The 25,855-nt window shown below is 42.9% G+C and overlaps 1 protein-coding gene across 1 annotated transcript in view; it reads left to right on the top strand.

The window, feature by feature from the left end:
• The window catches only part of LOC143987556 (sulfotransferase 6B1-like), a 60,200-nt gene that overhangs the window by 7,852 nt on the left and 26,493 nt on the right, over positions 1-25,855 (top strand). Inside the window, exons 2-3 of the mRNA XM_077486358.1 lie at positions 18,844-18,953; positions 23,697-23,786. Coding sequence (XP_077342484.1) covers positions 18,844-18,953; positions 23,697-23,786 — 200 coding nt within the window. The remainder of the gene's footprint in view (positions 1-18,843; positions 18,954-23,696; positions 23,787-25,855) is intronic.

Raw genomic sequence — 25,855 nt, 5'->3', positions numbered from 1 at the left:
ACTGTTTGCGTGGTGGACATATGTGTTTACATTGTGAAAGAACTTTGACCCATGATGACACATCCATCATGGGGTACAGGACAGCCAATTGAGACATTTCAGCACATGGACAATTGGACATACCCCCTACCTTATAAATAGACCTGATCTGGCGGCCATTTTACATTCTGTCTTTTGTCAGTGTAGGGACAGGATGCTGTGTGGAGCAGGGACAGTCAGTTTAATCACGAGTTATTACTATTAGGTCCACAAAGGTTCTTTTAAGGACTGGTATAGGTGTACAGTATATAGGGTTGTACACGTATAATATACTTTCTTTCAAACGTAGAAAGCATATTATACTTGACTGCTGAGCTGAATGCTGACTGATTCTGCAGCTGTCTTTTATCAGTGTAGGGACTGAGGGACAGTCTGCAAATCACTAGCTACTAGGTCCACAAAGGTCCTTTTATAGGTGTACAGTATATAGGGTTGTACACGTATAATATACTTTCTTTCAAATATAGAAAGCATATATAGTGCACTGCACTGCTGTGCTGCTGACCGATTCTGCAGCTGTCGTTTCTCAGTGTAGGGAGGGACAGTTTGGTTTTTGGAGCAGGGACAGTCTGCAATTCACTAGCTACTAGCTAGCTACAATTGGGTCCACAAAGGTCCTTTTAAGGACTGGTATAGGTGTACTATTTGGTGTGCAGTATATAGGGGTGTAATACACGTATAAAATACTTGCACATATAGAAAGCATAGTATAGTGCATTTCCACTGTGCAGCATTGTGACTGCTGAGCGGTTCTGCAGCGATACTACAAAGAGTGACAAACGCAATTAAAAAAAAAGTATTATACCGCCAGGATGCAGGATCGGTTGGAAGCGCATGATGTGGTTTGGAACCCCTGGAACCTCAGGGGCGATCGGCCCTGACAGACAAGCGGAATACTTAGGATGACTACCCACCTCTATTCTTTCCTTTTCCTTCTCTCCTTTTCTTTACATCCTCTCTTCGCTCCCTCTTGCCCTTTTTTTTTTTTTTCTTCTCTTTTTTTCCCCCCTCTCTTATTTCTGTCTTTCTTCCACACTCTCCCAAGGGAGGGTGTTTGAATAGGTTAGTTATTAGTACAAGTATATCACACATTTAGTTGATACCTGCAACCTCGGCATGCCACTCTTTACTAGAAATAGAGTTTTGAGGACTAGCTTACTATTGGTTGGACTTTATCTCTGACTTGCTTAAGTTGATGAACATACTGCCTGTGGATAGCTCTGTCTGGCCTGGTTTGTACCTGCTCCAAGTGGCTTTCCCCCGCAGGCCGATAAGCTCTTACTGTTCGTTTTCTTTTCACTTTTGGCTCCGCCACTGTTGCATTGAAGTGTATGATATGTATTGTTTGCCCCTATAATAATAAAAAAGTTACTTGCCAAAAAAAAAAAAAGTATTATAACTGGTGTGATAGACCAGGGGCCCCCGAAAACGACAGATTGAAGCGGGGTGTTATATATCTCCTTCCACATACATACTGCACTTCTCTAGAGACTTTTGTCACAGGGTAATTTAAAAAATGACAGGCAGAGGAAGAGGCAGGTCCTTCTGCAAGGGTGGTAGGGGTAGGGCAGGAGCAACAGGCTTGAGCCAAAGTGGCAAATTGCAGAAGGTGCGTGCGATTACGTCAAAGGACACACCAGACTTGGTTGAGTGGCTCACTCAGCCTTACTCTTCTGCACCCTCCTCATCCTCTCGATCTGCACCCTCTTCACTCTCTGCTGTGTGCACCCCAAAGACACTACCACCAACAACACCACCACCATATACCTTCCGCTTGAGTCACATGAATTATTTTCCGATCCATCACAAGACATTTCCAATGCGCAGCCATTCTTGGCATTGGATCAGGAAGAGGAGGTAGCAACAACCGCCACTCAGCAGTCTGACGACAGTACCCAGATCAGCCCAAGGAGGTTGGTCTCCGCTGTTGCTGCCTACTCCGAGATCTCTAATTATAGCGGTGGGGAAGGTGACGTCGATGATAACGTGTCTAGTGATGTCACATGGGTGCCCACAAGAGAGGAAGAGGAGGGGAGTTCAGAGGGTGATATGGACCAGCAGATAGGGGAGAGAAGCAGGGGGAACTTAGATTGCACAGGAGGGACAAAGCAGACTGCTATGTATCAGGAGCGAGGCATCAACCATGTACGGTCACATCTGGCGCTCCCAGGAGCAACGGAACCCACAAAGCCACACTCCAGGCTCTCACCGTTCAGCCTTGTCTTCTACTTCTCCTTCTCCTCTCTCCTCACAATTGTCCTCCACTCCACCTTCCATCATGCCATCCTCACGTTTTTCTGGAAAAAGGCAGCCTTCCGTGGGCCAAATGTTCGAGCGTAAAAAAATGATGATGCCGGATAACCCTCTTGCCCAACGGTTGACGGCTGGCTTGTCAGAACTGATAGCCCGTCAACTACTGCCATATAAACTGGTGGACTTGGAGGCCTTTCAAAAATTTGTGACCATTGGAACACCACAATGGAAGGTCCCAGGAAGGAAGTATTTCTCACAGAAGGCCATCCCAGAGCTATATGGCCATGTTCAGCGGCAAGTGAATGTATCTCTGGCACACAGTGTCGGTGCCAAGATACATCTGACTACAGACACGTGGTCTAGCAAACACGGGCAGGGAAGGTATATAACTTTACTGCCCACTGGGTGAACCTTCTGACGCCCGTCAAGCATGTAACCCATGGCACCCGTGTAGATTTGGTTTTACCGCCACGGATTGCATGCAGGCCTGCCTCTTCTTCTCCTCCTCCTACTCCATCCTCCTCCCTCTCCTCCTCGACTAACTCCACCTTTTCCGCTGCTAGTCTCTTCCGCTGTGCCGCCCAAGATCCCCAGAACCTATTCGACATGCCAGGTGAGACGTTGCCATGCTGTGCTGCGTCTGTTGTGCCTGGAAGCCAAGAGCCACACTGGCCCTGCACTCCTTTCAGCTTTGCGTTCACAGGCAGATCAGTGGCTAACACCGCTCAATTTGACAGTTGGTAAAGTGGTGTGTGACAACGGTGCATTGAAACAGGGCAAAATTACACACGTGCCATGCATGGCACACGTCTTAAACTTGGTCGTGTGGTGATTCGTTGTCAAATACCCTAGGGTCCAGGACATCTTGCGGCAGGCAAGGAAAATCTCGGCCCATTTCACAAGATCTTACATGGCCATGGCTCCCTTGCTGACATTCAGCGGTCACACAATCTGCCAGTCAGGCGTCTTATTTGCGATTGCCCGTCGCGATGGAACTCAACCTTCTATATGCTTGATAGGCTGCTCCAGCAGAAACGTGCAGTTAACGACTACCTGTACGAACTCTGCGGCAGAACAGGTTCTGGGGAGCTTGGTTTTTTTCACCGTGCCAGTGGCTGCTCATGCGTGACGCATGCAGACTTCTGTGGCCATTTGATGAGATCACCAAACTGGTCAGTCGCAGCCATGGCGCCATCAGTGACATGGTACATTATGCCTTCTTTATGGTGCGTGCATTGCGTCGTGTCATTGATCAAGCCGCGGAGGAGCAGGAGCAGGAAGATGAGGAAGTCACAATGTTGGATGAATTCCCAGGGGGGGCTACTCTATCTGAGACAAGTCAACAACAGGAGTCTGAAGAGGAGTCAGAGGAGGGTGGTGCCGGGGCGGATGAGGAGGAGCAAGAAGAGCATGCTTTAAACCTTTCTGGGATCCCTGTTGTTGTGCGTGGATGGGGAAAGGAGAACGAGGAGGACGACATTATCCTGGATGATGAGCAGGAGCCAGGCCACCACACCGCTTCCAGTTTAGTGCAAATGGGGGCTTTCATGCTCCAGTGTTTTAACAGGGACCCCCGTATAAAAAGCATAAAGATCAAGGACCAGTACTGGGTGGCAACGTACTTAGACCCCCGGTACAAACACAAAATAGCTGAAATGTTACCACCGTCACATAGGGCTGTCAGAATGGAGCACTTTCAGGCCTTGCTGTGAGTACTGCTGCAATCTGCTTTTGCGTGCGCTGGCAGAGGAGGAATTCCCACTCCCAGAGAAAGAGTTGCGGGTACCAATCCAACAGCTCCTGCAAGAAGACGGCAGTTTGAAGATGTGTTGGTGACTTCTGATATGAGGTCATTGTTTCAGCCGACCCATCGACAGGTCTCATCCGGATCCAACATCAGGGAACGCCTAGACCGACAGGTGTCCGACTACATCGGGTTAACGGCCGATGTGGAGGCTCTGAAAAATGATGAACCCCTGGACTACTGGGTGGGCAGGCTTGACCTCTGGCCAGAGCTTGCCCAATTTGCAATGGAACTGTTGGCTTGCCCCTTGTCCAGTGTCCTGTCCGAAAGGACGTTCAGCGCAGCAGGGGGGATCGTGACCGATAAGCGCACTCGCCTAGCTCACGACAGTGTTGACTACCTCACATTTATAAAAATGAATGAGGCATGGATCTCGGAGGAATTCAACACATGTGACTAGTAGACCATGTATATGCATAACTCTATAAACGATTTATTTAATCGAGCACACGGATCTTTTTTCTACCTTTGGCTCACTTCCTTGTACAAAAAATAGCACACCGTACTATATGCCCGTACCCTCCTGTTTGAAGAGGTTGAGCAGTGTCATATTTTTGGGTCCCGCAGCGAGTTGCTGGTATCAGTGCTGCTGTCAGTGCTCTCAATCTCGGTGCTGGTGTCAGTGCTCTCTTTCTATCTCGGTGCTGGTGTCAGTGCTCTCTATCAGGGTGAGGATCAGCACTGGACTGGCACCTCTGGACCACCGCAGTGGAGCCCTGCATAGGTGGGGGTAAGGGCCGGCCGGAGGGAGGGGCTCAAGCACAAGTTGGCACACTGGGACACTGGCACAGGACTGCGCTGCCCTGACTGTGTCACTGATTCTCTCCTGCATCCCCTTCATAGCCTGCCCTGACCTTGCCTCTCCTCCATGGCCTTCATGCGCTCCTGAATTGTCAAAATTTCACAGATAAAAAAAGAATGCTTGTCGTTGTCGATCCCAGATTCACTTAATACTTTTGTGATGTCAGTGTCCATGTTGTGGGACTATGTGTGCACGGCTAGTAAGTATTTTGTGGCTGAAAATATGACCTGGAGGTTTTTAAGGATCGCCTGCCATTACAGTCAATGGGGTCCGCCGCAAACTTTGCGGTTCGCAAACTTTTGGCCGCGTTCACGGTTCGCGTTCACGAAACGTCCTGTCGGAAGTTCGTCCATCACTAATCTTGGTCACCACCACTGAGATGCAGCATATACAAATATTCAGAAAGGGGCCACAATGCTTTAAATGTTAGATGTGGAGCGATATAGCTACTCAATTGTTAGGTATTTCAATAATGCTTGTGCTTATTCCATAACATCAAGGAACTTTAAAAAAAAAAAAGAGCAACTGTTTCTAGCATTAAATTAACCTCATCAGCAGGTATGTACAAAAAAAAGCCATTTATTGAAGGATATACCCTAGGGCCTAGGTGATATAAATGTGAAATAGATGCAGTATGTCAAATACAAAAAACTTTATTCCAGCATTAAATTTCTACTATATATATATATATATATATATATATATATATATATATATATATATATATGTATATGTGTGTGTGTATATACAATGTATATACATTTACTGACACCGTGCTGCTATTAATTACCACCTTTTTTTACCAGTGTGTGTCATTCATGAATAGAAACTTTTTTCCCAACAGTACACAATTACCGGCTTTCTATTGCTAAATATTGCTTCCTCACATTTCTTGCCCCATCACACCTCAGATCATCCCAATTCCTGCACCATCAGACCTCAGAAGATCCCAATTCCTTTACATTCACACCACTTCAGACCCAATTCCTGCATCTACACCCATCAGATCACCCTAATTACTGCCCCATCACTCCTTAGATCACCCTAATTACTGCCCCATCACACATCAGTTCACCTCAATTCCTGAACCTTCACAACTCAGATCAGCCCCAATTCCTTCACCTTTACACCTCAGATCACCCCAAATCCTACACCTTCCCACCTCAGATCAGTCCGAATTCCTACCCCATCACACCTCAGATAATCACAATTCTTGCACCTTCACACCTCAGATCAGTCCGAATTCCTTCACCATCAGACCTCAGATCAGCCCCAATTCCTGCACCTTTATGCCTCAAATCAGCTTAATTCCTGCACTTTAGACCTCAGAACACCCCAATTCCTGTACCTTTACACCTCAGATCAGCCCCAATTCCCGCACCTTCACACCTCAGATCATCCAAATTCTTGTACAATCACACCTCACATCACCCCTATTCCTGCACCTTCACACCTCTGATCAGTCCCAATTTTTGTAACTTCTTACCTCAGATTGGCCCCAATTCCTGCACTTTCACACTTCACATCACCCCAGTTCCTGTTCCTTCACTTTTCAGATCAGCCCCAATTCCTGAACCTTCACATCTCAGATCATCCCAAATCCCGCACCTTCCTACCTCAGATCAGTCCAAATTCCTTCACCATAAGACCTCAGATCAGCCCAACTCCTGCACCTTTCATTCATAAATAGAAACCTTTTTCCCTGCAGTACACAATTACTGGATTTCTATTGCTAAATATTGCTTCCTCTATTAGACGAACGTTGATACATTGCTGGATATTTTTTCTCTCTTTGATAATATAGTTTACTGATAGCATGTTGTGATCACTAGAATGTTGGGAATACCTAACATTATATTGCCTTAAATCCGACAACAATTAGAACTTTGCCCCCACCACTGAAGTCTATACAAAGATTCAGGAGAGTGCCATAATGTTTTAAATGTCAGATATATTTGAGGTTTGAGAGTTGGTTGAAAGAGTGCTGAAAATAATTATTCCACACAATAGTTTTTTATGTAAACATTGCTTCTTGAATAGCTAGCTACAAACTACGTTCATTTTGTTTGCAACATTTGTTCTGCTAGGTATGTTTGTGTACTTTGTTCATTACTTTGTATATTTAACTGTTGCACAATAGATATAGCCTGTTGCTCTTGTGATCCTGTTGTTGGAACAAACCAAGTTCATCAACTGGTTGTAAATGTAGCGCTTACCCCAGCAGAAACTGCTGGTGATGATGGTTTCTCTGCTCTGCCACAAAGTTACTTGGTCCCCACTGACACACCTGGTTATAAAGTGAAAGCCACTCACACCTGTGTAACAAAAAAGTGGTTATAAAGGCAAAAGGTTTTTTACCTTAATACATTTGATGCATTAAGATAAAAAGCCTTCTATGTGCAGAAGCCCCCCTCAGCCCCCCTAACGCTTACCCGAGTTCCATCTCAATCCAGTGATGTTGAACGATAGACTCGGCTGTCTGGGACTTCCCTCCTCATTGGCTGAGACAGCAGAGCAGCACCATTGGCTCCCACTGCTGTCAATCAAAGGCAGTGAGCCAATGAGAAGAAAGAGGGGGTGGGACGGGGCCAGGCCAAGGCTCCATGTCTGAATGTACACAGGGAGCTGTGGCTCGGCTCGGGTGCCCCCACAGCAAGCTGCAGGTGTTAGAGCTTTGGTAGTAGTTGCCCCTGCTTTGGTGATGTAGTGGGTGGGGTTAATGCTCCTTTATATGCCAGTTGTGGGTGGGGTCCAGTGGCTGAGAGAGCCCTCTGCAGGGCTGAACTGCTAGGGTGGTCAGTGCAGGACACATTGGGGACAGATGAAGAAGCCTTACCACCCATGGGCTTTATCTAACTGGTCCTGTGGCTAGATTTGGGATGGCCTCTGGGCCTAGATGAGGTCTCCCCATGTGTGGAGGTAACACCCAACAGTGAATTACCTGTGAAAGGTAATGTAGCATCTGGGAAGATGGCTGCATTTATACACTTTGATAGTATTAAGTGTTGTAACACTACCCCCATAGGAGCTGCTGGATATCTTGATTCCCCCTATCCCCCCTCTAGATTACTGCACAGCCAGGCAATATGCATTTCCAACTTGCATCCAGACACAAGTAATCAGTCCATGGGCTTGTTTTTGTTGTTTTATTGGGGAAGGGTATAGGGATTATGGGATGCCCAAGTTGACTTGAAAAACAACAGATGAGGACAGACATCCTTCTCTGTGTACAAAAACGAAGATCTCTCTATGTACAAAAATGAAGACCCTGAACTGTGCTCCCTCTGGAATAAATGATCAAGATCCTTTACGGACCAGGAACTCTCGGTTCCCTTTGGTAGAATAGCACAAAGTGGCAAACTGTATGTAGAGTTATCCTGTCTCCTCTGTAGAACTTTACCCAGTTTGACGCTTGCAGATACTACCAATCCACCTGGCTACTCTGAAGAACTCCCCAGGACAAGGGGTTATGATTTAGCACAACGCTGTCCTTATGCACCAGGTGCATACAATGAGAAAGACTGCTGCATCTGGCAGTTTTTCCCATTGTATGCACATGGGTATGCTGAGGTACACACACTGTCCTTTGCTCCCTGCTGCACTGGGCAGGACCCCGTTAAGGCCTCCAACTTATCAGATCTTCCCATGTCAGCCCGGATGTCCAAATGTAATGGAGACTCCTTTTTTAAGCTTCCTCTCCTTACTTTTTCGGCTTCTGCCTCCGAGATCAGAGATCTCCTCCTAGGCATGACATGGCATGACATCCACCTGGCCATTTCATCTTCCACCTGACCCCCTGCTGACCAGGCTCCATCATATTAAAGGATTACCCAGCCACCCTGTCAGACCCTCTGCCTGGTGAGATTCCCTCAAGTAGGCAGATCAGTACCTCCTGGCCTTCGCCCACTAACTTCTCCAAGCTTCTAGATCCAAGGGAAGGTACCAGAGACCCACCATGTAGAGCCATCCAGCCTGTCCTGCAGTAACCCAACCTAATTACAAACCCACACAGCTACCATGAGTCAGCAAAATAAATTAGCTACCTTAGGAAAAAGGAAAAACAGTGAATTAGGTTGGGAAATATGTTGGGAACCCTAATACTGAAAGATCTCAATACTGAATTAAACCTTCAAGTCTTTTTGGAATGATAAAGTATTTCCTACATGTTCCTCACCTTAGATACCCTGCCCCACTACACTCTGCGTGATAGGTGTTATGTTGTTAGGTATCTCTTTGTATATGGTCATTCCTTTTATCTTTTTCTTATATCCATTACTTACATCCTTTGTCTGCTGTCAGCTAAGGGTAGCACTACATCTAGGTAAGATTTGAACTTGGCGATGGAGGCTTATTCCCACCCAGTGCTCTAGTAAGCATCTGGGCTACTGGCCCGAGAACAAAACTTATTCAGATGCTTTTTCGATATTAGTCACAAACCCTTGAGCCCCTTACAATGTGTAACTAAGAACCCTAGATGACAAATATTCACATAGATGCCATCTGTTCCGAATTTTTTTATGGGACAATCCCACATCTTGGACCTTTCTCCCTTTGATGCTGTGTCCCAAGCAACATTCCAGGACCACAGTGTCACTCTTATTTAATGAGGAACAGGGTTTGAGTGGGCAACTTCAGGAAATGAGCAGGTATGAGTGGGACCACCCATGCAAAGCCCTCTAAGGTATGAATATGAGAAGATGAAGAAATTTTCTCTAGTCTTCAAACACACCCTGCTGTAAGGTTACAAAGCTATTATTCCAAAGATATTAGGCTTGTGCAATTCGTTTCGTAACAAATCAAAATTCGGCCGAATTTTGCATCTTTCGGACATTCGGATGCATCCGAATGTCCGAATAAAAAAATAACGAATTACAACGAATACAAAAGAAATATAACAAATGAATTTGAATGAATTCGACATGATTCAGTAATTATTTAAAGATCTAATGAAACAAAAGGTCAGCTCAAAGTAAATCTTATAGTCCAATCAGCTAATTAATTTTGTGCCAGAGGATGGCTTACTGGCAAAGTGCATTCCTGAGAACTGAGTTAGAAGGGTGTTGTATCGTATTTGAGCCGAGGAGACGTTGTCATTGTGTGTGTTAAAAGATTCAATAAACAAACGACTTTCCAAACTACGAATCATTATCACGAATGTCTATACATACATAAATAGCGAATTTCAACGAATAGGAACGAATTAATTCAACACTCTACGAATAATAACGAATTATGCAAAAACTTATTAACGTAACATAACGAATATAACAGAACGAAATGATGTATTTTACGAATGACAACGAACCGAACTAAGTGAAATTTTCCGTTATGCACAAGTCTAAAAGATATGAAATACTGAGTGAGTGTCGTCAGATACAAATTTAGGAAAAAAGCCTGAACAAAGAAAACAAATGCAACACAAAGCACTGGTAAGCTGTAAAATATACAGAAATAAAAAACTGCGCCAACCCTATACCTAATTAAATAACAAAAAAAAATAGTGTCAAAATATGTAGGTAATTATCATTAAATGATTATAGCAATCAAATAAACACCTTAAGTGCATAAAAAACACAGCAATACATAAAGAAATAAAAATATCACAAACAAAAATAAAAATCCAATCATAAAAAGTTCATATGTGAGTCCAGATAAGCGTTTGTGACACCACAGTGATTCAACACGATCCAAAAGCGCATAAAGTGCCCGTCACCGTATATTGAATGCGCTTACCAGAAAATATATAAATTAGGGCGTTTGTATATAGTCGATGGGTCCCATCAAAAGATATCCTCCTTTTTAGTGGGTCAGCTCTCCATCTCCTAATAGTACTCTCCAGATATTAATATACTCCGTGGTCCCAATAGGGAGCTTTTGGAGGATATTGTTATGGCAGCAGCTAGCTGGTATCCTCCTTTTCAGCGGGTGGTCCGGTTTAAGATAAAAGTGGTCTCTGCGGCTGATTCCTGTCCTCAGTCCCCTCCATCCACAGACTGAGATTCCTCCAGCTGTCAACGTTGTTGACTTGTTGGGGGAAGCAGTGCAGTGCTGGGTGTGGACTCCGGACTGAGTCCTGCATACTGAGTGTTGGAGTTTGGGAAGTTTTCTCTGCACGTCCATTACTGACAGCTGGAGGAATCTCAGCCTGTGGATGGAGGGGACTGAGGACAGGAATCAGCCGCAGAGACCACTTTTATCTTAAACCGGACCACCCGCTGAAAAGGAGGATACCAGCTAGCTGCTGCCATAACAATATCCTCCAAAAGCTCCCTATTGGGACCACGGAGTATATTAATATCTGGAGAGTACTATTAGGAGATGGAGAGCTGACCCACTAAAAAGGAGGATATCTTTTGATGGGACCCATCGACTATATACAAACGCCCTAATTTATATATTTTCTGGTAAGCGCATTCAATATACGGTGACGGGCACTTTATGCGCTTTTGGATCGTGTTGAATCACTGTGGTGTCACAAACGCTTATCTGGACTCACATATGAACTTTTTATGATTGGATTTTTATTTTTGTTTGTGATATTTTTATTTCTTTATGTATTGCTGTGTTTTTTATGCACTTAAGGTGTTTATTTGATTGCTATAATCATTTAATGATAATTACCTACATATTTTGACACTATTTTTTTTTGTTATTTAATTAGGTATAGGGTTGGCGCAGTTTTTTATTTCTGTATATCTGTTGGGTGTTATATCACATTTATTGCTGCTGCCTGTTTTATACATAGTTTATTTGTTCTCACGTTTTTCCCCAGCGCGGTATATTTTTTTCCATTTAAGCTGTAAAATATACATTTGTTGTGAGGAAACCTGTAATGAAAGAAGTATGCAGTCTGCTTTTGTCGAATACCCTTAAAAATATGATAGATGTCTTTCTTAACATCAACACAGTCTGCATTACAGCCTTATAACAACTGTGCATCTAGTCAGAGTAAAACTAGAACACATAATACATATTGTGGGTCAGTTACTCAATGTATTAAAACTGTTAAATCAGCACAAGACCAGGCAACTAGCATTCTCAGAAGCAAGATAGCAATGGCAGCCTGCATTACTTTAGGTTTCCCTAATGCAGCTGGATAGATAGGGTAAAATCTCGGTCATTGCTGCAGTGATGACCGAGATATCAGTTTTTTTAGCTGGCAATTATGAAGCCGGCAAAAGTTATCTAAGCAGCTAAACAGCCACGAGATTACTTTTACAGGCGGTAGAAGGGGGTCCCACTTTTCTGTCCCTGCCGTCTGGTGGCATCTGGGTACTCAGTAAGAGGAACTGATGTTCCTCCCACTGTGTGACGGCATAAACCAGAAATGATGAGGATCAGTGAAGCAGCCAATCAGACTGGTCTGTGTCTGGTTGGCTGCATTGGAGGCCAGAACAGGGATCTAAATGTTTGACTCAAAGTAGCCACCTTTGCAGACATAACAGCTGAACACACTTGTGACGTTCTTTCTACAACAGAAATCAAATATTGCTTGGAAAGTTCTTCCCAACACTGTTGCAGAAGTTCCCGCAAATGTGTTGCTTTTTCTTTTACCCAATCCAGCTCGATGGGTTTTAAGTCTGGAGACTAAGGTAGTTCTGACACAGCCTGGAGGTATGTTTTGGGTCATTATCTTGCTGTAGGATAAACCCCTGACCAACTATGCTTATTCCAGTGGGTATTGCATGGTGCTGAAAAATGCTGTGGTAGTAGTTTTGGTCCAGGGTGCTACTCTGTGTGAGGAAACATCCTTTTACCTATTCAACGGCGTAAAATAGGACCTTCTTACAGTCTTCAGTATTCCACTGGTGGAGCTTCATGGCCCAGGCAAGCCTCGTTTTCTTTTCTTACAAGATACAATAAGTACAATCTTCATGATTCTGGTTGTTTCAAAGCGTACTCAAATATTGTGAATCTTCTCTCAATAAATTATGCGTGTTCAGTTTAAATATCAAATCATTTGCAGATGAAATAAATAAATTGGAATTTTCTTTTTGCATGTTATGATACTTTAAGTAAATCCTCATTAAATTTATCAAGTGAAGATTCTCAACTCATCCAAGTTATTATAAAGGTTAGATATTTTAGGGTTGATTTACTAAAACTGGGGAGTGCAAAATCTGGTGCAGCTCTGCATAGAAACCAGATTCCAGATTTTATTGTCAACGCTTAACTGAACAAGCTTAAGTTAGAAGCTTATTGGCTACCATGCACAGCTGAACCAGAGTTTTCCCTCTTCAGTTTTAGTAAATCTATCCCTTTGCATCTTAATGCATTCCCTGCATTAAGGTAAAAAAAAAAATGTCCAGTAATAGTATTACCCCCTCATCCCCCTAAATACTTACTTACCTGAATCCTCACTTGAGCCAGAGGTGTACACATCTGTAGTGGTTCTCTCCTGAGATCTGTCAGTAAAGAGTACCTGTTAATGCACATGTTATCACAAGGGATGTTGTTCAACACTTGTGATAGCAATAAAGATCATAAAAAAGTAGAGACAGTGTAAAAAAATTATTAAAATAAAATTAATAATAAAATAAAAAAAATGGTAAAACACACATATCTAGGATTGCAGCACACTTATGAGGTATTTCTGTGAGTGTCAGAGCAAAATCAATAAGCCTAGCACCAGACCTCCTGTTTAACTCTAAACTGGTAACCTGCAAAAGCATCACCTATGGACATTTATTTGGTACTGTAGCTATGTAAGAAGGAAGTAGGAACAGTTGCTAAGGCTGTTTCCCACGGTAGAAAGAAGAATGGACTATCTCGATACTGATAAGCACAATACTCTTTGAATAAAAAAAAAGGTATTTTTTACATATAAAACACAGACATGATTGCGAAGAATCAATACATAAAAACAAAAACAAAAGTCGATACAGTATAAATATACTTGTAGACTTTGAGTTGGGGACAGGTTGAGTACAGGTATTTGGCAGTCCCTCACAGATTATATAATCCTCTACAAGTTTTGCAATTGAAGGACCGCTTTATCAGGAGAATAAATCTATAAGGTAAATAACATGTTTAAGGTACAGTATATAAGGAATGATGATAATTGAGTCGCAAGGGCAGCATAAGAAAATTACATATTTCAGACAGACATGTCAAGAAACATAGTTACATACCATCTAGTATAGCAGGTATAACAAAGGCCAAAGCACAGGCAATTACCTAGGAGTTCAAAACCAGGGACACACTCAAACTACCACAGTATCTCCCCTCGGCGTATATGTGGGATTTACATGGGGAGAGGGGGATTGGGGCAGGGGGTGGTCCTACTGGCTATAACCTCTCACACTGCATCCAGCAGCTCAGTTTTTTTCTGCCTAGTGTAGGAGAAGGACCTGGCTCCCGGTGGGACCATTGGTCCTGGGAATTTTTTTCTTTTTTCTGCATTTTTGATTCCTGTGATCTACAATCAACAGCCAGGCTGGGTGACAGGCTGAATAATATAGATCCTTGTAGTCTCCCAGCCTGGCCATCAAGTGTGAGCAGGCCCTAGCTACGCACTGGATCGGCAACTACATGCCCAGGTCCATGCTGATCCAGGGGCGGCCAGTGAGCTATATGCTCCGGGGCACACATATGACCGGGCTACTGCTGTCTGTGTCACAGTGTGGCATGGCCAACAGCCACCCCGTACTGCTCGGGTGATGGTTCTGTCTGTGGAATGCGTCCAGCAGTCCCTGCAGGAGGGGTAAGTATGGTTCCACCTGTGTCGGTAGGATGTAGCAGCTGGGCATTCCCTGGGAGGTAGACTAGTGGTCTCTCACTCTCCCTTTCTTCTCTCCCTGTCCCTTCCCTCCTCCCCATGCTATGGGCCGCTGTGTGACTGGGTATATGGTGGTGCGGTGCACATACCTGGCTGGGGGTCCTCCAGAGGGGGCTTTGGGTCCTGGCAGGGGGCTGTGCTGGGTGTTGGGGGTCTGCTTGTCCTTTTCCCTGTTTCTGGGCCATGGTGGGGTGTTTGTGCTGTGTTTGACATGTGGGAAGGCCACCGCATGCTCCTCTTTCCTGGGGCTGTGGACATTTTCTTGTAGCCACAGCCAGTTTTTGCCTTTCAGCCATTTTCTGGTAGTTTGGCGGCCATTTTCTCAGTGCCCTCAGACATTTTTGCTGAGGAATCCGGCGGCCAGAATTTCTTTCTTGTCCGCCAAACAGATTTTTTCCCTCCAACCTTCATCTTCTTCCAGCTCGTGGGAAGCCCTGTTTGGGGCAGTACAGGACCTGCTGCTGCGTGGGGTGATAGTACCTGTACCAATGCCGGAAACGTTTCAGGGATTCTACTCCAATCTGTTTGTAGTCCCAAAGAAGGAAGGGGTCCGTTCGGTCCTGGACCTCAAGGCCCTCAACAGCTTTGTGAAGGTACAAAGGTTCAGGATGAAATCAGTTCTCTCACTGGTCGCTGCACTCCATCAGTGGGATTTTCTGGCATCCCTGGACATACCTGCATGTCCCCATATGCATCAAGCACAAAGGTTTCTGCGATTTGCGGTCGGGGATGTACTACCAATTTGTAGCTCTCCCTTTTGGCCTAGCGTCACCACCAAGGGTCTTCACCAAGGTGCTAGCCCCTATTTTGGCTTTGCTAAGGCAGCGTGGGATTGCAATCGTGGGTTACCTGGATGACCTCCTTCAGAGAGCAGCTTCTGCCTCAAAATTAAGGGAGGATGTGGCAATCACTATACAAACTCTTTGGGAGTTTGGTTGGGTACTGAACTTACAGAAGTCGGAGTTGGTGCCGACTCAACGCCTGGAGTACCTGGGCCTGCTTCTGGACTACTCTGAGGCGAGAGTCTTTCTCCCTTCAGACAAGCTGCAGAGTCTTCAAGCTGCGGTGAGGTTGTTGGTGTCCCGCAGGTGGTCGTCGCTGCATTTTTTCATGCGAGTCCTGGGTCTCATGGTAGCCACTTTCGAGGCAGTACCGTATGCTCAATTCCACACTCGAGTCTTGCAAAAGGTGATCCTGTCCAAATGGGACAAATCTTCATTGTCCCTGGATTGTCAAATTCGGGTGAGCCAGCTAGTCAGGGATTCCCTGCTCTGGTGCCTGAGGTCGGTCGCCCTTCAGTCCATGAAGTCGTTCCTTCCTCTTCATTGGACGGTGATCACAACGGACGCCAGCCTAACTGGTTGGGGGGGAGTTTGGGGTGTACAGTCAGCCCAGGGTCACTGGACCCAGGAAGAATCCCGCCTCCCGATCAACATGCTGGAACTTCGGGCAATCAGGTGGTGCCTCTCCACATGGTCACAGAGGCTGCAGGGGCATCCGATCAGGATCCAGTCGGACAACGCCACAGCAGTGGCGTATGTCAATCATCAAGGAGGAACAAGAAGCTCGGATGCAGCACTGGAGGTCATTCACATCCTGCGGTGGGCAGAGCGGCACGTGATGGCTCTGTCGGCTGTGTACATTCCAGGCGTAGAAAACTGGCAAGCAGACTACCTAAGTCGTCAGATGCTGGACTAAGGGGAATGGTTGCTACATCCGGATGTATTTCGGCTCCTTTGCCTAAGGTGGGGCACGCCAAATGTGGATCTCCTGGCTTCTCGACTCATTCGGAAGGTACAGAGGTTTGTGGTCAGGTCAAAGGATCCCTGGGCGGACGCGGCAGACGCGTTGGTGGCTCCATGGGGGCATTATTGGCTGATTTATGCTTTTCCCCCACTCAAACTTCTACCAAGTCTGATTCACAGAGTGGAGGCCGAGGGGATTCCGTTAATTCTGTTTGGCCCAGATTGGCCTCGGCGTCCATGGTATGGCGACAAAGTACAAATGGTGGCGGATGTTCCTTGATTAATTCCGAATGGGAGAGGACCTTCTGTTGCAAGGTCCAAAACTTCGTCCTGCTTTACCGTCACTGACTTTAACGGCATGGCTGTTGAAAGCCAGGTGCTCAGGGACCGAGGTCTGTTGGATTCCATAATATCCACTATACTGCGGGCACGGAAGACATCTTCTTGGAAGATTTATCATCGTACGTGGAAGGCCTACATCTCCATTTGTGAGGAGATGGGGTGGCGTCCGTGCACATACACGATTTCCAGGATCCTGCTGTTTTTGCACCGAGGAGTGGATCAGAAACTTGCCTTAAGCACCATCAAAGGGCAGATATCATCTTTGGCTGTCTTTTTTCAGCGACTCATTCATTGGTGAGTAGGTTTGTTCAGGGGTTCGACATGTGGCCCCTTCGGTGCGACCACCACTACCTCCGTGGGATTTGAATCTGGTGCTCTTGGTGCTTCAGAAACCGCAGTTTGAAAACATTAGGGAGATTCCCTTATTGACACTCTCTCATAAAATATTTCTGAGTTGGAGGCCTTGTCTTGCAAGTCTCCCTAGTTGATCCTCCAAAAGGATAAAGCTTTGTTTATTATTTCCCACTTTGGGACTCTAAATTTGATTTAAACTTACCACTTTTAGGTACTGTAGCTAGACGCCATTCCATGGGCTGAGCCATTTTAAAGCGTGACATGTTTAGTATCTATTTACTCTGTGTAACATTATATTTTACTAAACAATTGGGTATTGTATTGTGTTTGTGTAAATTAAAATTCATCAAAGTATATTTTTTGGCAAACCCTACCCAAATATCGTGCAATATAAAAAATTGCAACAACCATTGTTTTTTCTCCAGGGCCTTTGATTTCAAATATATCATGTTTGGGGGTTCCAGGTAATTATCTAGTAAAAAAAAAAATCCAGCATGAGTCTGATCATTCAACTAATGGAAAAAAAAAACACTGAAAATACATTTTGGTATATGTACATTTCTACATAACAGAAAGAGAGCATGGAAGGGGATGAAAAAGGTGATATGCCTGGGAGCAGTTCAGTGTAAGAAGATAATCTTTATAATTACAGATGTCAAAAAACAGGATGAAGTTACTGTTTGATAATGGAATCAGGTACAGGTGCACTTGTAAAGCATGGAACGGTTATGTAATATTAATCCTTTTGTTATGTATTTTTATAAAATTTAGAGAGTACGGTTTCTAGTCAAAACATATGTTTTTAATTTTGGTTAGACTTTAGAAAAGGTTTTAATTTTTTACCGCCCTTTGTATCCTTCTTGGCAACATTTCACACCCATTTTCCAGTCCTGTACATCAAAAAGAAACACCTCCACTATAGCCGCACCACTAATATCGCAATTTTATTTGCAAGTAGATAATTACAAAAATCTGAATGCCCATAAACCCTAAGGCTAAAACATTTATAAAAGACGCAATGGAATTAATTTATTAAAAACAAATGAGCTGTTCACTCATATTTACTACAACCTCCTATCCCCATAGTAGGAATAAAATGTTACACTACTATATCCTCTACAGCATCTTTATTCTTGTAGTAAACACCTGCATGTACTCTTTGTCTCCAGTATATTCTAACAGATTCATCCTCATTAAAAATACTCTGATATAGGTGGGCCACTTTTACACTGCTGTATTATCTGCAATCTTGGAATTTGTTAGAAATTTGCCAGCAGTAAGAACAGAAAAAACCTTAAAAAAACTACTGGTCAATGTCTATCTGCCGGTAAAAGCAGGTATTACCATGTGATGACAAAGTATGTGTATTTTTTTGCATTGGTGCATGTTCCTCATATCAGTGCCCAGTTCCTTATGATTGTTTCTTTTTTGCAGTAGTCTGCCTAAAAATGTCCAGAACTTACTAACAAGATTCACCTCTAGTAGACGTCATTGGGATTCACTGCTAGACCTGATGACTACACAGGAATTAAGAAAAATCTTACCAACAGAGACCCCAACAACAATCTGAAAAAGCTTTTAATCCTTCTATATTCTACTTAAAAAATGTTTTTTTTTTGTCGTTTTTTTACAGAGACCACATAATATGTCCTCAATGGCTCCACAAAGGGTAATACAAATATCAATATATTTTAGTATTTTGATGTTGTTATTCCATTGACTTTAGGAACTAACTGGGTAATCCAAATACTACATGAAGTTGTGAGCATGATTCAAAATCAAGAAGTAGTCCTAGACCAACCAATGATTGAATTTGGAAATCCACAGATGTTAGAGGTTGGTATAAACTGGTGAGAAATCGAATTATTTAAATGTAGTTAGATGTAATGTAGAAATTAGTTGGAGGAGGTGTACCTAAAATATATTTTTTCCTATTAATTGGTTACATGAGAGATCTTTAAATTCTGCAACTGCTATTTTTGGCTTTTCAGTTTAAGAATTTAAAATATATCTATCTTTTTTATTTTTTATTTTGGATAGAGTGGGGAAAGTTAGAATCTCTGTCAGGATTTTATTACTGTCTGCATTTCTACTGGGGATATTCACACTTTTTTTATTTGCCCTGGTGCCAAAAATAAAGAATCAAGGTGATGGAGAATTTTTTGAATTTTGAATTGTCACTAGACCAGGAATAGAAAAGTAAAATCTTCCAATAAGGACACTTATTCTTGTGACAGTTGTCTAAAAGAGAGGATTTCTCTTGCTTCAGGGAGATCTCTCTGGAGAGAATGTATAGAAAATCATCCCAGTAGGACACAGACAGAAAAATGTATCATGGGTAGCAAGGGTTTTATTTTAACCTTTACCTTCTATGTCCAAAAAACATTAAAAAAATAATAAAAAAAGATTCATGTTAAGGCATACAGAAACATATTTGTGATGAAAACATAACCCTTATTTTATTCTATTATTATCCACACGATAAGGATAAGTAGCTTCTAACTAATTTATATGTATTAGAACTAAAATGATTTCATTATTTATTTATTATTACATAGAAAGGTGTCCACACAAATCTACAGTAAAGAGTGGGTACCTTGCAATGGGTTGTCACCTACTAAATTAAATGTAAAGCCCAATTCTGGGAAAGTAAGGCTCCTTTTGCACTGATGCGGCGCGATTTGACCGCACCATGGGAGTTTGTAAGCAGGAGTTTTAGTGCATTTTTGGAAAGTGCACCAAAACTTTGGGACATAATAGAACTCTATAGAAAAATGTAGCTAACCCTCATGAAACCTGCAGGTACACTGCACTACAACCATGGTGCAGTTAGGCTGCATATACAGTGCAAAGGTTAGGTGTTCATTTAGTCTTGGCAGCCTTCATTAAGTGGTTGACCATGGTTCAGACAAGGACCGAGTGAGGGTCCAGTCCAGACCGTAAGCTTGCCAGGGTTCAGCCAGATCCCCGCTGCACAACAGTCATTGGTTCCTTAGACCACCATTGTCCTAGTAGCCAATGATGCCATGTTTGTGTCCGGTCCCCTGCAGCAAGCCTCTCTGCCGAGCTCCCACCCCTTGCAGCAAGCTTCTCGGCTCATCTCCTACTCCCAGAATTCTGCTTCTTCTTCCAGCTCCCTCCCCCTGCCTGCCTGGCTACAGGAACATATGCGTTGATGGGTCACAACTGATCTATAACAATACTCTGAGGGGGAAACCTGATGTAAAGGGGCACTCTGATGGGGACGTCTGATATAAAGGGGTACTCTGATGGGGACCCTTGATGTAATGGGGCACTCTGATGGGCACACCTGAAAGGAGGATTCGGACCTTGGCGGGAACAAAAAATTTTAGTGACAGGTTTTCTAACTCAATACCCCTGGTATAGCAGATGATAAAAGCACTTTTACTAACTTGATCCTGTGCCCCCCTGAGAAACAGTGCTCTCTAAACTTAGGCACTGGACTGTCTGTCCAATACAGTGCGATTCTACATCAATCTTGATGACAGAGGAATCTGACTGTGAGTCTGTGAGGAAAATAGCCTGGGGGGGGGGCTGTTCTGGAAGTAGACCTGCAGGAGAGAAGGATCCAATAAATAAAACTGTTTTACACAACTAAACAGAAACATGCAGGTAACCTTTGCAGTGCAGGGGCAGAATTCACAGAGTTTCTTTTGCAACAGATAAACTTTATTAGGACACTTACAGCATTACAGTACATAGTAATATGGCCAATCATTACAGTACAAGTACATAGATCATAATTTGATAGCAAGTGAAATACCACCTGCAAGATATGGTTATACACAGAACATTTAAAAGATTTTCAGTAGTCCTTCACATGCAAGCTAAGAACAAGTAAAACTTAAATCTTTAGTATAGCGTCACAAGCTAAAATTCAGTATAACATACAGTATCTCAAATCTTTGAGTGTAGACTAGCACACGAGTGGGGTGGGGGTGAAAGAAGTAGGGTAGGAAAGTAGGAGGGTGAGAAGGAGGGCATGGGGGGGAGGCATTTGTAGGATAAGGGACACGGGGAAGGGAAAGGGGGGAAGAGTAGGGCACCCAGACCTCTGGTATTAAGAGTAGGATAATACTGGGGATACGATCAAAGGGATAGAGAGGGTATGTATAAGATTGGACTCCACTCCATTAAAAAATTGGGAACACCACTTATGCATCAAAAGTAAGACTTCTATCATCTACCCATGCTGACCAGATCTTGTCAAACTTCTTTGGAGACTTGTGCCCCGTGTAAGTGAGTCTGTTAAGAGGAAGCACTGCATTAATTATGGATCTCCATGATGCCACTGTCGGGAGATCTGCTAACTTCCATTTGGAGAGAATTGTTTTCCTGGTATAATAAACCGTATAGAATATAAACAATTTTTGGTGCACGAAAGCTTGGAGATCATCAGTTATACCCAACAAGAGAATTAAAGGGTCAAGTGTAATTTTAACCACACCATGGGTGTTTATGTCAGTGACCTCATCTTCTAGAAATGGTATATATAGGACAGTAGCCTATCCAATATTATGAGCCGTTACCAATTTTCCCACCAAGTGAGAATTCAGGGCAACCAAATCAGGAAACTGCACCTGTACTGCATGTCTTAGAACCTGAAGAGCCCCCAGGAGGGTAATTGAAACTGACGCTTCATCTCATTAAACATTAAGAGATGACGCGCAGGCATAAAATGACATAGGGTCCTGATGATCTGAAATGGGGTAGAGTTGGATTACCCCATAGTGGGGTATGAGGAGAGATAGTATGGGCCTCTCTCAATGCCTTAGTCACTTGCCTCCAGACAAAAATGGTAGCCTTCATAGGGGGGAGTAATATTAGGATTAGATCGGGGGCCCTATAGACAAGATTACTGAGCTCTGAATAGGAACCCAACAAAGCCGCCTCCAGGTTAACCACCAGGTTGGATTCGACTTGCTCAAACCACCACCAAACAGTTACTAAGACTGCCGGTCCGGAAATATCTCTTAAAACAAGGCAGGGCCAAACCTGCCTCAGTCAAAGTTAACTGTAAAGTAATTTTGGCTATCCTAGGGACATTACCTGTCCAGAGAAAATATAGGATGACTTTGTCCAGTTTCTGGAAAAAAGCACCAGGCACTATTACACATACATGTCAAAAGATATATAGTAATTTAGGAAGATAGGGCATCTGGGCCAGATTCACCTTACCGACCAATTTAAGAGGTATAGACTTCCAGATAACGCATTTCTGTATAAATTGATTTAAAATAGGGTATATATTGTCAGAGTTCACAGAGTTTAGCCTCATCTAGGCCACAAATGTACAGGTGATCATGCTATAAGCAAATAATTATTCAGGCTATACAATACCACAATAGAGAACATAATGCATATACAACACTACAGTCCATAGCAATCAATCGCTACATGCAAACTGCACTAATCCATGGTAACAGATTATTAGTTTACTGTATTCATAGTAGTTAAGAAGAAAGTTGATGAGTTTCAGTGTTACATAGTAGGTGCGGTTGAAAAAAGACACAAGTCCATCAAGTCCAACCTATGTGTGTGATTATATGTCAGTATTACATTGTATATACCTGTATGTTGTGGTCGTTCAGATGCTTATTTAATAGTTTTTTTTAAACTAACGATGCTCTTTGGTGAAACCCTCGCCTGTGGAAGGGAATTCAACATTCTTGCCGCTCTTACAGTAAAGAACCCTCTACTCAGTTTTTTGTTCTAATTTTAATGAGTGGCCACATGTCTTATTAAGCTCCCTTCAGCAGATAATTTTTATCCCTATTGTGGGGTCACCAGTATGGTATTTGTAAATTGAAATCATATCCCCTCTCAAGCATCTCTTCTCCAGAGAGAATAAGTTCAGTGCTCATAATCTTTCTTCATAACTAATATCCTCCAGTCCCTTTATTAGCTTTGTTGCCCTTCTCTGTATTCACTCCATTTCCAGTACATCCTTCTGAACTGGACAGCCAGACCAGAGTCTTGTAGAGTGGGAGAATTACCACTTTATCTCTTGAGTAAATCTCCTTCTTAATGCATGCCAATATTCTGTTTGCTTTGTTAGCAGCAGCTTGCTGAGCCTGTCATCTACTAGAACCCCCAGATCCTTTTCCATCCTTGATTCCCTCAGAGGTTCTGCCTCCCAGTGAGTAGACTGCATTCATATTTTTGCCACCAAAATGCATTATTTTACATTTTTCCACATCTTTCCACCTCATTTGCCATGTAGTTGCCCAACCCATTAATTTGTTCAGATCTTCTTGCAAGGTTTCCACATGTGGAGAAGTTATTGCGCTACTAAGTATCATCCACAAATACAGAGAATGAACTGCTTACCCCACCCTCCAGGTTGTTTATGAACAAATTAAATAAGATTGGTCTTAGCACAGAACCCTCTGTGTTACAGAAGTTAAGATGACTACTAATGTACTGTATTTCCATGTAGTATGGCAGTTTAGACAAGGTCAGTGGACTTTGTGCTGCTTTAATGAACAATCCTTTACATTTGTAAGCCAGAATATTTCAGATTACACCTAAAACATTTACTTTTTATTATCTTGTTAGAGACTTAAAGAACGACCTTCACCAAGGATCATGTCGTCACATTTGAAGTTTCAAGTGATACCAAAGTCTTTCATTGAAAAGAAAACAAAAGTACGTGCTATTTTTCGTGATTAGCTGCTTCCTGAATTCATGAAGAGAGGCACAATATATTACTTTCACTTAAATACAATTGTACTGGACTGCTTGACTAATAGTGCCTTGAAAAAGTATTCATACCCCTTTAAATTTTCCACATTTTGTCATGTTAAAACCAAAAACGTAAATGTATTTTATTGGAATTGTATGCGATAGACATGAGACAAAGTGGTACATAATTGTGAATGGGAAGGAAAATTATAAATGGTTTCCAACATTTTTTACAAATATCTGAAAAGTGTTGCATGCATTTGTATTCAGCCCCCTAAGCCAATAATTTGTAGATCCACCTTTTGCTTCAATTACAGCTGCAAGTCTTTTTTGGGTATGTCTTTATCAGCTTTGCACATGTAGAGAGTGACATTTTTGCCCATTCTTCTTTGCAAAATAGATCAAGCTCTGTTAGATTGGATGAAGAACCTGAGAGCAGCAATTTTTATATCTTGCCACAGAATATCAATTGGATTTAGAATGGCCCAGTCAAGGTCCAGACTTAACATATGCTTTGATCTAAACAATTTCACTGTAGATCGGGGTATATGTTTAGGGTTGTTGCCCTGCTGGAAGGTGGACCTCCACCCCAGCCTCAAGTCTTTTGCAGACTTTTTTTTTTTTTTAAAGATGTTTATTGGGTTTTCAGCAATGCAAAACAGAATAAAACATTAAAGCGTCTTACATGGAGATTACACATGTACATAATGGAAAAGTATACATATTTCCTACCGTTTAAGCAGAAAAGGTTTTGCTAAAATTCTTAAAAGGGTGGAAACAATATCACCCAATCTCCCCATAACCAAAATAGCTGTATCAGGGGAGAGGATTCAGAATAAGCCATACCCAAAAGAGGTGTATTTCAATGAACCAATGAAAACCGGAACAACAAACATTCAAATCACTCATTCATCCTCTCATACCCATCTCCACCCCACCAATACCTTGAGGTGCCTTGGGCCTCGTCTCCACCATGGAACTTTAACATTCCTCATAGCTTATGGAACATTTTCTTATCACTACGTTAAATGTTTCTCTCCAGGTCATTCGATCCCCAGTTGATCAGGATCGATCAAAATCAATCTCTATCAGCTCAGCTGGGAGGATAGAACTACACCCCGGAAGGAGCTGGAAACATCCAACCATGGTTGCCATACTTTAGCAAATTTTTTTGAGCATCTTCTACTCTTATAGATAAGCTTGAATTAGGGGAGTTCCCCATTAATAATACGGAACAAAGATTGTATTGTTGTAGGGTTGTCATTTTCCATCGTAATAATATGACTTTTCTTGCATAGAATAAGACTGTTCAAAGTAGAATCTGGGCAGACGTTCTGTGTATTAAGTCATTTAAAATGCCCAACAATCCCACATCTGGAGTCTGGGATAACGGAAGAGCAAGTTAATTTTCAAAAAAATTAAACAAGACCCTCCAATAAGAGACCAGTCCAGCACAACTCCAAAACATGTGAAATAGATCAGCATTGTCTAAATTACATCTAGGACAGGCGACAGTAATTCCTAAACACCTTACACATTAACTTTTCTGGGGTATAATGTAAATGATGAATAAACTTGAATTGTATATATTGATCAGCTGTACTTATGCTGTCCTGAAAGCAAACCTCAGTGGCTTCTTCCCACCCCTCTTCTGTAAGTTCAGGCATTAACAATCGCCATTTTTTATAAGAATTTTGAAATGGGCCCACCCTTGCCCCAGAGAGACGACAAAAGGTTGTAACTAGCTTATTAATATCAGGATAATATAATAGATCTTCCATCTGATATTTCTCTAGCTCTATGGTCAGAGACCCAAACTGAGCCTTGATAGCATGCTGAAGGAGCAAATATTTGTAAAAGAATTTGTGCCTGATATCATAGCTTCCCCTAAGATTTTCAAAGGACTCAAAGGTATTCCCCTTCACTATGTGTGAAAGGCGAGTAATTCATAGACGGGTCCACCATTGTGAGTCTGGGTATCCATAGAGCTCAGGAAGACTATGGTTATTACAGAGAGGAGTTTGTGGTGTACT

This window comes from Lithobates pipiens, unplaced genomic scaffold, assembly GCF_037356315.1.
Source record: "Lithobates pipiens isolate NorthernLeopardFrog02 unplaced genomic scaffold, aLitPip1_a1.2 Scaffold_18, whole genome shotgun sequence".
NCBI classification, from domain to species: domain Eukaryota; kingdom Metazoa; phylum Chordata; class Amphibia; order Anura; family Ranidae; genus Lithobates; species Lithobates pipiens.
The sequence above is the reverse complement of the archived record's forward strand: the minus strand, read 5'-3'. Positions and strand labels throughout refer to the sequence as shown.